This window comes from Pteropus medius, unplaced genomic scaffold, assembly GCF_902729225.1.
Source record: "Pteropus medius unplaced genomic scaffold, Ma_sr-lr_union100, whole genome shotgun sequence".
Taxonomy (NCBI): Eukaryota; Metazoa; Chordata; class Mammalia; order Chiroptera; family Pteropodidae; genus Pteropus; species Pteropus medius.
In genome coordinates this window covers 15,701,979-15,715,116 of record NW_024342471.1, presented here as the reverse complement: position 1 = coordinate 15,715,116, position 13,138 = coordinate 15,701,979, and the positions used below count along the sequence as shown (strand labels likewise).

Sequence of the window (13,138 nt, the reverse complement as noted above, 5' to 3'; positions counted from 1 at the left end):
ATCATGCAAGGTCCTGTGCTGGACTATAGGGATATAGGAATGAATCGGAAACCCTCAACTTCTAGGGTGCAAAGCCCAACAGAAAAGCCAAGAACGGACTTTTTTTTTTTGCTGAGACTCTTTTAGTTCAAATAATAGAAATCTAACCCAAACTAGTTTAAATAATAAAGATAATCTACTGGCTTACAAAACTGAAAAGTTTAGGGATGTATGACTTCAGGCATGGCTGGATCCAATAGCTCAGACACCACTATGATTAAGGAAACATTACAATATGACTGTTGACACAAAATGTTAGAATACATTTAGAGTTCTTTTGGAAATCAGATTCAAATACCTGAGAAATCTGGCCGAGCTGGCGAAGGGACCCAGGGGACATTACATTGTATAGCAGCCACATCAGGACCCTGGACTGACTGTCTGGAGTAAGGGCAAGGCAGCGTGGATGCCATCGGGTTCCAAAACCTTGGGCTTAAATGGGATTGAGAGTGGGGCACAGAGCAGGAATCAAGAGAGGGGAACGGGACATGAGGGGATATCTCAGAGATGGAAGGATGCGGAAGGGTAATTGGGACATGGAGGTCCAGTCCTTGAGGTGAGAAGGAAGGTGAAAGTCAAAGTCAGCCACCTGTGCTTGACTACCTGCTGGCTTCGGGGCTGGGGAGAAGCAACTGAAGAAGCTCATATTAAGTATTGCCCATCTGACGGAGAGTGGACGACAAGACCTAGGCCAGTGATCAGACTGGAAATGTTCTTATGAAAGCCAGTGGTGAGAGGCTAGGAGCTAGCGAATGAGCCATGGACAAGAACCAGACCAGTGTGATGGGGCCACTTACAGCTGGGCTCGTTGGCCAATGTCGAAGTGTTTAAGAGGCTTAGGCTCTTCCCCTCGGGGTCTCCCTGATGTTATAATTAATTGCAGTGGAAGAGAGAAAAGATAAGTTTTCAAGAATTGGCTAAATCATGACCCCATTGCTGAGAATGTGCCTCAGACCCTAGAGCACATGTTAGCCAGGGAGAGGCGGGTGGAGTTTTTGATGTCACATGAACTGTGGTGACTATATGTAGCCTTACCTTTCCCAGGTACCTCCAGTGAGGCTGCTGGAGTTTCCCCTTGAAGAGGGCACACCACCTATTGTTACTGGAGTAGCCAGGATGGGCATGAGCTGCACCCTTTGCTACACTCGAAAAAGGACCGGCATGTATGTATATTGATGGGAATGATCTGAAAGAAAAGGAGGGATGGAAGATGTGGGAGTAAGAAGGGGAGAGTGGCAGGACAGCACCCCAGCAGGTGAACGGGATGAGAGCCAGGGCACTGGGGATGGTTGGCCTCAGGTAGGTATGGACATTGTGACTGATGAAGAATAATCAGGGGTCCTCCAGCGAAGATGTGCAGAAACAAGTGCCGTAGGCAGAGGGGACAGCCTGGGGAAAGGCCTGGGCCACTGTAGGTAGCCAGAGCTGGCCAGTGTGGCCAGAGCACAGAATAATCTAGAAGACAGCAGGCCTCTGAGTCATGGAAGGAGTCTGGACCGAACCCAGAGTGTGACTCTGAGCCTCGAGGGGTTTAAGCAGAGTGATGTAACCATAATTGTGCTCCAGAAAGATCCTTCTGGCTGCGCAGTATGGCTGATGAGAGGTGGACAGAGGAACCAGGGAGTCATCCAGGGGACAGATGGAGGTGCCCTGGCTCAGGGCCCAGCAGGGACCCGTACGGGCATCTGTTTACATAATATTTTAAGAAAAGAAAGCTGTTGCGTGGGACACACATAGGAAAGGATCCTAGGCCTAGCTCTATCACTGCCTCACTCTGAGGCCTTGGGCAAGGCAATTCCCTTTGCTGAGACTCAGTTTCTCCATCTCTGAAACAGGAGAAGGGAGCTAGGCCCCAACCTCTGAAGGCTCCTCCCCACCTGTGGCCTCTCTGCGATTCATGCACCACAATGCCACAAGGGGGCAGCAGCACATCGCCGTTTTCTTCTAGTTCGCATCTGCGAGTCTGGAGTGCAGCACAAGATATTTGCATTTCTAACCAGTTTCCAGGGGATGCTGGTGCCTCAGGTCTAGGGACCCTACGTTGAGAAATGCTGAGGTTGAGGATTGGGGCTGGGAGGCCACTAGGAAATCATTGTGAACTGGGCAGCGACTCCCATTTGTCAACTACATATTTACTTTTCTAAGCCCCATGAAATCTCTTTCTAAAAAGCAAGATATATTCTTTCACTCATTCAATAATCACTGAGCCTAGTTCTGTCCTGGATACTGTTCTAGATCCTGGGAATCCATCAGTAAACAAAGTCCCAGCGCTTGTAGAGTTTGGCAATAAATAATGTTATAAGTTATGTAGTACATTACAGGTGATATGTGCTACGTGCATCAGGGAGATTGGAAGAGGGTGGCTAGGATCGGTTCTTAGTGAAATAGCGACTCGTAAGTCAAGTTTGAAAGAGATCAAAGAGATGAGCCATGGAAGTGTCTAGGGGAAGATGATGTCAGGCAGAGGTAACAGCCTGTGCAAAGGTCCTGAGGTGGGTGCACCTGTGTTTGAGGAACAGCAAGGAGGCCAGTGAGGTTGGAGCAGCATGCAAGGGGGAGAGAGAATAACTGAGGCTAAGTGCGGAGAAGTGACTGGGGCAGAGACTAGGTTGTTGCGAAGGCCTTTCGCTTTTCTTGGAGTTAAAAGGCATGGTGTGCTCTGGCTTGGTTTTAACAGGATCCTTCTGGCACATACTGTAAGGAGCAAATGTGGAAGCTGGGAGAGCAGAAGGAAGCCACTGCAGTTATCTGGGCAGAGACGATGGTGGCCAGGCCAAGGGACAGCGGTGGGGGATGGACAGAGGTGATAAGGTGTCATATACACAATGTACGCACATACTTGTTTGCTGTTTTCATAACTAAACTATCTCCATCAATCTGGTCACCTACTCTTCTCCTCTGTACAGGTCACTCAAATTCTTGACCTGAACTCTTTATGTCCAGACCTGACCCATCTTCGATCTCCAGTTGCCTATGGCCACACTGCCCTGGGTGACTACTGCCTCTTCAAACTCAATATCTAAGACATCCCCTCCCATCTGCCATCAGTGGGGCTCACCTCTGTTCTTCCTGGTTTCTGTTGATTCTAAGCACCCACCCCACAATTCTCCCCATCATCCAGCAGAAAGCCCAGGGACATGTTTGGTGTCTCATTTCTCCTGCTCATCACATCCATCCTTCAAACAAGATCTCACAAGTGTGGTCAGGCCCCGCTGCTTCTCCCCTCTATGCCTTCTTCCCCACTCCCACAGCTTCTTCAGGCACTGTTGCCTTGCCCCAAAACCTGTAGCAACTGCAGTCGATGTAGCCTGACGGCCGAGAGCGTGGGCCCTGCAGCTCGACTTTCTGGGTTCGAATCCCAGTTTTGCCAACTTTGAACTTGGGCTCTTTCCTTAATTTCTTTGTACCTTAGTTTCTCTGTCTATGAACTGGGCATACTTATACTTACTTCAAAGGGTGATCGTGAGGGTCAAGTGAGTCACTGCATAGAAGATGCTTGGAACAGAGCCTGGTATGTGGTTAGAACTCAATAAATGTTAGCTCTTATTTTTATTATTTATATAATAGGTCTTCATCGAGCTATTATGTGTAGAGGCCTCCATTATACTAGGAGATAATCTGACCCAGGAGAAAGATCACAGCCCCCAACCAGCAATTCCACTCCCGGATATATATATCCAACGGGTATGTTTACCAATATCCAACGTTAGACATGTTCACAATGCCCTAATAGCCCCAAGTTGAAAACTACCCAAATGCCCATAGAGAGTAGAATGGAGAAATAAAATGTGATGTATTCACACAAAATAGGATATTATATACTGACAAGATTGTGACTTGTAACAATGTGGCTGCAACTTACAAATATAATGTGAACTACTGGGGTGGGTACCTCTGGCTGTGATTTCAATGGGTGGGGGGATAGCCTGATTTTCACCTGGGGATATTTCCTCCAAAACTACATCCTCTTTTCCACTAACAAGATTCCCACTCTCTGGCTTGCAAAGAACCATGGAGGCAGGATGACAATAATAGCTTCTATTTAAAGTAAACATAAATGAATTGCTTAATCTTCACAATACCCCTTCATGCTGGGTTCTCACTCCACACAGTGATCCTACAGAGTGGGCACTATTTATGCCCCTTTGACAGAGGAAAAAAAACTAAAGCACCAAGAGGTCAAGTCAAGATAATCATAGCTAAAATTTTTATTTAGATCACATAATACTCTCAGCAACCCTCTGTGTTGAGAACTGCCATTACCCTCATGTTAGAGAAGAAGAAACTGAGGCTCAAAGATGTTAAATACTCCGCTTAGGCTCATACAAGGAAACGGCAGAGCCAGGACCTGGCGGGTTGGCCAAGCCCATTCTTCACAGATCTGCTCACAGCCGCCCGGTAGTGAGGTCGCGGGCCTGCGCCACAACTCTAGGGCAACTCATCAATCGCTCCGATCCTCCGTTTACCCACCTCTGAAATGGGAAGATCAGTAGTACTTTCTCTTAGGGCAGAGAGGGCCCCACCTGTAGGAATCGTCCGATGCCGGTGCATTGTTCTCATCCTCGCTCTCGCCGTTTCTGGGAATTTTTTTCCTGGCTGTGTGTTTGGAGTTTATGTGTTCAGAGCCAGGCCCACCAAAACCCTCAGCCTGTGGGAGGCCATACACCCAGTCTTTAGGGTCAGACTCGGCTTGGAATAAAATCCCATCCCAGCTACAGAACGGCTTCTAGAGAGATCACCTTTCCATGCTGATTCCTCATCTGTGAACTAGAGTTGCTTATGTTTTGTGAAGATCTAATGGTGCAAACTCTGCCTGTGGTTCTCAATCTGGGGTTCCTGGAGGAGGTGGTACCTGAGCAGGTGGGTCATTTACAACCCTGTAGGCTAGAATCGCCCTTGCTCTCAGGCCCGCCCTGCCCTCCCCCTGCTCTGCTCTGGGCACTGCATTCTTGGGCTCAATCTCCTTCCACATTCCCAGTAGGTTTGACCAAGGGGAGGCCCTGCTGGAAACAGGGTGGAGGGGGGCACAGGAGCGAGCAGAAGCCAGGGCCTATCTCCCATCTCCGTCTGCTTTTTGTAAAGTCAACATGGCTGAATCTCTGTAGGGGTGCCAGCTCCCAGCAGACAGCCCAGTTGTGGCTCCGTCTTCCACTGGCTGGTTCCAGTTTCTGGCTCTGCCCTCCCCCTACCCCTCTACCCTGAGGGCTGGTATTGAGCTAAAGAAAGCATTAGTTAAAGAGTACCTACTATGTGATTCTATTTACGTGAAGTTCAAGAACAGGCAACACTAATTTATGGTGCTAGAAATCGGGACAACGGATGCTTTCAGGGCCCAGAGGAAACTTTCTGAGATGATGGAAAAGTTTTAGACTTTGAAATGTTGGTTACATAGGTGTGCACATTGAAAAGGCTCATTAAACCACGCACTTAAGACCTGTGTGTTTGACTGTGTGTTTTCTAATTTCCTGGTTAGATCCTGATGAAAACAGTTTTTATTTTTAAACACACACACAAGTAGATCACAGAAGAGGATATAAAATTTACAGGCAGGTTTTTTTTTAAAAACAATAAAACATGAGACTTCAAACAGAATCTCACACTTGGGTCGGTTTATTTCAGGCCACGTTTCCCAGTTCCCGGAGGATAGTCTCCCCTGCTTTTCTCAAGTCAAAAATATTGCAAAGCACTGATCTATATAAAGTGTCTACCTCAGTGCCTGGCACATGGCAGATGCTCAAGAAAAGTTACTAATACAAGTTGGATTTAACGGGTCACTCCAAGGCCTATTTTCTGATGTTCTTCAGGACAGCACGATTTTATCTTGTGATTTTCACAAAGCATTCAGCCCCTGACATCCAGGATGGGGAGGGCAAGATGGTACATGCATCGGCACATATCTAGGGATGTTCTTATTGCACCCCAGGAAAGGATGTAGGAGATTCAGAAGATTTGTGCCCCTCTTCACCATACCCCCAGGAAAAAAGTCCAGCCCAATGCTTGCCTGAGCCTAATGGTTAAGGAGAAAAGGTTGCCCCATCTCCATAAAACTAGTCTGTGCACTGGGAATGGACCAGAAGATTCTGAAAACCTGGCCAGCCTCCCAGGCAGGGAGGTAGAGGTCAAGGTACTAGGACACACATCCCTCCCCACTGTATCTCGGGGTCCAGATGGACCAGGTGGCTTGTGAACATTCTTGTCCTCCAGGGCCTAGATGGGGGACCTGAGCTGCATTGTTGCCTGTAGCTCAGGTGGGTAGGCACTGAGCCTCCATCCCAGATTCGGCAATCAAAGGCACTGTTTAGTGGGCTTCAGCCCCAGGCAGGTGGGCAGGGCCCAAGCAGGCACAGACGGCGCTGGGTCTCCAGTCGGCAGAAATAGTTCTGGTTGGACACACGAGTGGTCACGCCCAGCCCACAGGTGGTTGAGCAGGGTCCCCAGGCTGTACTCCATTCTGGACAGGATAGCCCAGGGGCTGGGGGAGCAACAAGGCCAGAAGCCTGGAGTCCTGGGAAGAAGAAAGAGGGGTCAGCATCACAAGGTCAGGGCTTGGCCGCCAAATCAACGCACTGACTTGTGGTGCAATCTTGGTCATGTTGCTTAACCTCTCTGAACTCAGCTTCTTTCTATGCAAATTTCCTAATAGTTGACTGTTAGGATTGAATAAAATAATGGAGGTGAAGTACTTAGCACAGTACCTGGTACTTGTAAGCCCCTCATAAGTGATGGTTATTGGGCAACTGTAATGGTGGTGACCATGACAGTCCCCTAGTGATCGGTGAGTTTCTCATTTCTGAATCCTTCTCCGTATCTTACAGGAAGGGGGTTGTGTGGAGTAGTGCAACATCCTGGCCACAAGGATACTAGTGATTCCAAGGCCATGCCTGGAACAGGATGGCGGGTTTACCGGGGTCTAGCTTTTCCTCCTCCCCAAGTCTTATTCTTCTCTGTGAATATTTTGGTCTCCTTCCTCCTGGTCCATTATACTAGTGGTTCTCTCAGCTAGGGACAATTTTGTCCTCTAGGAGTCACTTGGTATTATCTGAAGACATTTCTGGTTGTCACAACTGGGAGAGGTTGCTACCGGAATCCAGTGAGTAGAGGTCAGGGATGCTCATAAACATCCCGCTCTGAACAGGACAGCACCCCCCCAACCCCCGCCGCCCCCAACGAAGAATTATTGTCGTTAGTGCCGAGGCTGAGAAAACCTGTATTATATGTACGTGTGTGCAGCATGTATGATGCATATATGTACATATACTTGCAGACACACACATGCACACACTTAATGGAGATCAGATTGCATATACGGTGTTCTGTCCTGCCTTTTATATGTAAGGCGAACTCACTGGCATCCTCCTACGGATTTAAATGGATGTGTCATATCCCGTCGCAGGAGTGATAACAGCTACCACCAATGGAGTGCCGTGTGCTGGGCACCGTCGTAACTGCTCTACTCGTATTTACTCAGCCATCCTCACAACAGCTCTATGAGGTGGATGCTCTCATTCGCATGTTACAGTTGGAGAAACCGAGACACAGAGAAGTTAAGCGACTTTCTCAGAGTCACACAGCTAGAAAGTGGTAGAACTGGGCTTAGAACCATGCCCTACTGCCTCTCCTGTGGCCTGTCCTCTATGGAATTGATGCTCCCCTTTTCAGTCACCTTTAAAAAAAATCATATTCATATAATGATAATTTTAAAACCCCTGGCACAATAACAAAAACAAAATCTCTAAAGAATTTATAGCAGGGGGTGACTGCCTTTCTTGTTCCTCTGCCCACCCCAGGCCCATGTCCCAGAAACAACGACCTTGACACCTTCAGTTTGGGGTTCATCTTTTGATAAGCCCAAATAGTGAACTATTAATAATATTATATTTAAGTTATGTTATATAAATCTATTATTAATATGTATCAATATATTAGAAGTATAATAATGGTATAAATTATAATAGTATATCTCCGCTATGAGATGTGAGGATTTGGTTCAAGTATTCTAACCCTCCCTTCCCTTCCCCATTCACCAATTTTTACTTTTAATTACTCAGAATTTTAAATGATATGCTTACACCACTGCTTCTCGTTTGCTCAGTGTTAGAGAGGTCTCGTGACTCTCCGCTCCACTTTCCTACATGTCTCTTCAGCCACCGCCTCCTCCCAGCTTCTGTCAGGAAAACCTTTGCTTTGATGTGTCCAGGTGTTCTGGCACCTCAGACTCCGCCCCCCGCCCCGCCCCGCCCCGCCCCGCCCCGCCCCCGGCCAGCCCTACACTCACCTTGGGCTGGAAGAGGCTGAACCCCCAGGCCCCCGGCTCGGTCGCACACCCACTCAGGGCAGCACTTGCCCGGGACCTCGACCCTCCTGGGGTGGGGACAGTCCCAGCTGGGCAGCCGGACGTCCTCGCTGCACAGTGGCACACAGGTGAAGCCGCCGTCCTCACAGCGGCAGCGAATCCTGCAGTGGGGCTGGAAGATCTCCCCATCACGGTACTGGCGCCCGTTCACCTCACAGCTCCCATCATCCCCTCCCCCTGTGGAGGAGAAACGGGACCCCCATCGGTGATCCCCACCTTTTCCCTGAGCAGGGCTGTGCCGGTCACATGCCCCACACGGCCCTCTCTGCGGAGCTGGCCCAGATGCCGCTGGGGAGGCTGTGCCTCTACAGCATCCGAGCACTGCCAAGGGGCTCCAGCCGCTCATACGCATCCCCTCCCATGGCCAGCCTGCCCTGGTGCCGGCAGGAAGACAGCGCGGTGCATCCTGGCATAGGGGTTACGGGAAGATTGGCCTGGTTTGAGCCCCTTTATTAGCTAAGGACCTTGGCCAAGTGATTTCGCTGCTTCTTGCTTCAGTTTCCTCACCTGCAAAATGGGTTTTAACGGTACTTATTTCACAGGGTTATGGTATAGACTAAAACGAAAAGATTTACGTAATAAATGCAACATAAAGGAGACCGTCAGTAGATCCCGGCTGCTCTGTTATTGTTGTTAGTATAATTATTATAGATTAATAATGGGTGACTATGATGTACACAGTGAGATTTCATCCAGTGAACTTTCATTGTCCATCTGCTGTGTTGTGGTCATCACTGTCAGGTCAGGGCTTGCTGGCTGTGTGACTTTAGGCAAGTTTCTTAACTTCTCTGAATTGCCTTAACAACGGCAATGATGAGGGCAGTAATCTCTACCTTCAGTTGCAGTATGTGGCACAGTGCTAGGTGCTCAGGAAACACTTTGAAGACTTCACGATATGGGTATTATGACCACTTCCTCCACTAGACATGAACTCTTTGAGGGCTGGGACTGAGAGTGTTCATCCTGGCATTTCCTGTGCTGACTCACAACATGAATGGGGCACCTCTATGTCCTATGGATGAATGCCTGGTACCAAGCCCAGCACATAAAGGACACTGGTAAAATGTTCTGACTCCTTATAATTGCAGAGATATATATTGTGGCTCTCCCGCGAGCCAGCCACTGTGCTCCAAGACATGGTCCTTGCCTGGAGGGACTCAGGGGCCAGTGGGGGAGACAGACGTGAAAGTCTCATCTCCAAGATAGTGAAGAGCCCTGGAGAGGGGCACGTGAGCTGCTCAGGAAGAGCAAAGGAAGGAGCCAACAAAAGGGCTTCCTGGAGATATGAGTGGCAGTTCAACTGGGTCTGGAGGCGAGGACTCGTTGGCAAGCAGGTTTCCCCAGAAAGACCTCAAACAGGACCATATACTCAAAGGAATTTTGGAACCACATAGACTTGGGCTCAAGCCTCAATTCCACGGTTGTGAGCTGTGGGACCTGGGGCAAGTCACTTCACCTCTTTGAGCCGTGGTACCCTGCTCACTGGGCTATTGGAGGATTAAATGACCTAAAAGCATTTTACCCCAAGCCCAGAACACAGCAGATGCTCAGCCACTGGGGGTGGGTGATGTTTCTTCCTCTGGGGAGGACAGGACCAGTGTCAGCTGTCTCTCCTTGCTCCTTCCAGGCCACAGCCCTTTGGCTTCAAATCCTGACTTTTTGGCCTGGACCGTGTGGCCACTGGTTTCCTAGAAACTGCAGGGGCAATTACGCCTTAATCTCTACCCCTAGTCTGATCAAGCTGGGGTCTCCCAGCCCGACTCTCAGAGCCACAACCCCGGGCCTCCTGGTCGCTGGGATGACCTGGTAAACAGAGGGATTGTTTAGGAAAGTCAGCTGGAGGGGGCGATAATTTTAGCAAGATTTCCTGGCACCTTTCCTGGGTCCTCAGACTCAGAGCTGGCTGGGGTGGGGGGGGGGTGGGAGGATGACCCCAAACAGCACGAGGCACCCCCCAGACTTCCTCTTGGATCCCCCTCCCCACCCATCCATTTACACAAACACCTGGCAAAGTCCCACTGCTCCTTCCAGGCCCTCTTCAATGCCCCCTTGTCCTGCAATGTCCCTAAGATAACCTCAGAGCACAGTTTTGTCATCTGGGGATTTCTGTGTCCTTCCCCTCTGAGAGGCCCTTGCAGGAGAAGGAACAACGGGTTTGTTGTTTTGTGTTTTGTTTTTCGTTTTGCCTTCAGCCCCTTGCACACTGTAATCTTAGGCAAGTGATTTAACTTCTCTGAGCCCCAGTTCCCTCACCTGCAAAAATGGGGGGAATAATAGGACCTACCTCATTACTAAGGCCAAAATGAAATCATGTGTATAAAGGACTTGCTTACAGTACATGCTCAATTTATGGTGCCCGTTACTGCTAGCCCCACTAGAACTATTGCTATTCATTCATTCATTCATTCATTTATTCAACAATTATTTATTGAGTGGCTACTATGTGCCAGGCACTGTTCTAGGCACTCGTGATACAGCAATGACTAAAACAAATTTTGGAGTTTTTTCTCTAGTGGAAATAAACACGATAAATAAGTATGTAGAGTTTATGATATCAGATGATGATTAGTGCTAGAAAAATACAAAATGGCAGGGTTAAGGGTTTTAAATGTGGTGATCAGAGAAGGCCTCACCGAGAGGGTGATATTTGAGCAAAGATGTGAGGGAGGTGAGGGAACGGTGCCACGCAGCTCTCTGGGGAAGCATGCCAGCGGAGGGAACAACCAGCCCACAGGCCCCTAAGGTAGGAACGTGCTGGGTATTTAAGGAGCAGCAAAGAGGCCAGTGTGGCTGGAGCAGAGAGCAGGAGGGAGAGAGGGAGTTAGATGAGGTCAGAGAGAAAACAGGATCGGGAGCCTCCGGGGCTTTGCAGGCTTTTACTCGGATGAGATGAGAAGCTGTTGGAGGATTTTAGGCAGAATAGAGGTGTGATCTGACTCGACATACTAAAGGAGGCCTTTAGGCTGCCATGTTGAGAATAAACTAGAGGGGCAAGGGCAGGAGCTGGGGAGACTCACGGAGCTACTGCCAAACCCAGACGGTGATGATGGGGCTCAGGCCAGGGTGGTAACCGTGGGGGAACTGAGAAGTGTCAGGTTCTGGAAGTATTGCGAAGACTTTGCTGGTGAATAGTATGTGGGGTGCAAAAGGAGACTCCGAGAAGCACTGCGAAGAGTCGAGAAGGACTCACGTCAAACCTGAGCCACGGGAAGATTGGAGCCTCGCTCCACCGAGCTAAGGATGCTGTGCATTTGGGGTGTGGGAGATCAGAAGCTTGGGGTTCTGCCTCTGTGAGGTCTTAGACAGCTCTGCCCACTTGTGGGGTTCACCAGCTCCCAGCCTCCGAATTTGGTTCAAATCATTAAATATTCATGGGCACCCACCATGTGGGGAGTTGCAGGAAGGAGTAAGGACCAAGTAAATCCTTGGCCTCCAGGTGTTCAAAGTCTGAATCAAGATGGAATACAAAAACCCCCTTAATAAAAGCTGCTGATAGTAACAGCCGCTAGACACTAAGCATACTGAGTGTCAGGCAGTAGAGTGGTGGAAACTACGATTGTGGAGCCAGCTTCTTGAGTTCAAATACTAGCTCAGCCACGTATGAGCTGTGTGACTGTGGGCAAGTTGCTTAAGCTCTCTGTGCCTTTTGTTCCATTTATAAAATAAGGATAGCATTACTCCTACCTCACATGGTTGTTGTGAAATTAAATGAGGGGATATTTTGTGAAACCCTTAGCAAAGTGCTATGCAATATCAGTAAATAAACTCTGCCAAGTGCTTTATATGTGTCATGGCTAATCTAAGTATCAGCCTTGTAAGCTAAGTGTTACTTGTCTCATTTTTTTCTTTAGACACATTTTTATTAGCAATCATCTGTGAGTTTATATAACAAATTGCTCCTTTCTCATTATTATATTCCTTTGATCAAAGTAAGCATTTAAGAAGGATTTACTGCTAACTTTTGGTCAATAAGTTTTGTTGTTTTGCTTTTTAACAAGGTTTTTCCTATAGACGGACTCATTGTCAATGATTCATGGGCCTTTCTTGTTCTTATAAAAGTGTGACATGCACATAGGTGAAAGAGGTCGATTGCTCTGCAAGGCTTATTGAAAGGAAGGAAGGAAGGAAGGAAGGAAGGAAGGAAGGAAGGAAGGAAGAAGGAAGGAAGGAAATGAAGGAAGGAAGAAAAGGAAGAAAAAAAAAAGAAAAAAAAAAGAGAAAGAAAGAAAGAAAAAAAAGAAAGAAAAAAAAAAAAGAAAGAAAGAAAGAAAAAAAAAAAAGAAAGAAAGAAAAAAAAAAAGAAAGAAAGAAAGAAAGAAAGAAAGAAAGAAAGAAAGAAAGAAGGAAAGAAAGAAACAGTTCCTCACTTCTATTTCTCTAAAGCAGTGGTTCTCAACTGGGGATGATTTTGCTCCCCAAGGGACATTCGTCAATGTCTGAAGACAGATTGTCATAACTTGGAAGTGATGGCGCTACTGGCATCTCGTGGGTAGAGACCAGAGACAGCCCCCACAACAAGAATTATCTGGTCCTGAACGTTCTTAGAGCAAAGCTGAGAACCCCTGATCTAAAGCATCAGGGACACCAAGGCCTAGAAGAGTGATGAAGGTTGTAAGATGCTCAGGGTCACTAGTAAACACAAACTCAGAATTTAAGCTGTGGTCCAGGGGCTCCCAATCCAGCAGGAAAACAGACAGAATGTTGCTTGTGAGCCTGTTGGACCAGGTCCCAAGCTGTATTAAGCAT

At 48.0% G+C, this 13,138-nt stretch overlaps 2 protein-coding genes across 7 annotated transcripts in view; one reads left to right on the top strand and one right to left on the bottom strand.

Moving 5' to 3' along the window:
- Window positions 1-13,138, top strand: part of LOC120603706 (uncharacterized) — a 61,074-nt gene that overhangs the window by 3,063 nt on the left and 44,873 nt on the right. For 2 of the 3 annotated variants that reach the window (XR_005653094.1, XR_005653099.1), the window contains exon 2: window positions 1,084-1,202. The gene's annotated coding sequence lies outside the window, so the exon portion shown is untranslated. Of the gene's footprint in view, window positions 1-1,083; window positions 1,203-2,716; window positions 3,955-13,138 lie in introns of those variants that run through there. The other variant, XR_005653097.1, reaches the window with a different exon arrangement.
- Window positions 1-13,138, bottom strand: part of CCN5 (cellular communication network factor 5) — a 30,020-nt gene that overhangs the window by 12,584 nt on the left and 4,298 nt on the right. For 2 of the 4 annotated variants that reach the window (XM_039864411.1, XM_039864410.1), the window contains 3 exons: window positions 8,315-8,569; window positions 8,109-8,203; window positions 5,921-6,544 (listed from right to left, as the gene is read on the bottom strand). In XM_039864411.1, coding sequence (XP_039720345.1) covers window positions 6,440-6,544; window positions 8,109-8,203; window positions 8,315-8,569 — 455 coding nt within the window. In that variant the 3' untranslated portion in view covers window positions 5,921-6,439. The remainder of the gene's footprint in view (window positions 1-5,920; window positions 6,545-8,108; window positions 8,204-8,314; window positions 8,570-13,138) is intronic. The other 2 variants (XM_039864413.1, XM_039864412.1) reach the window with 2 other exon arrangements.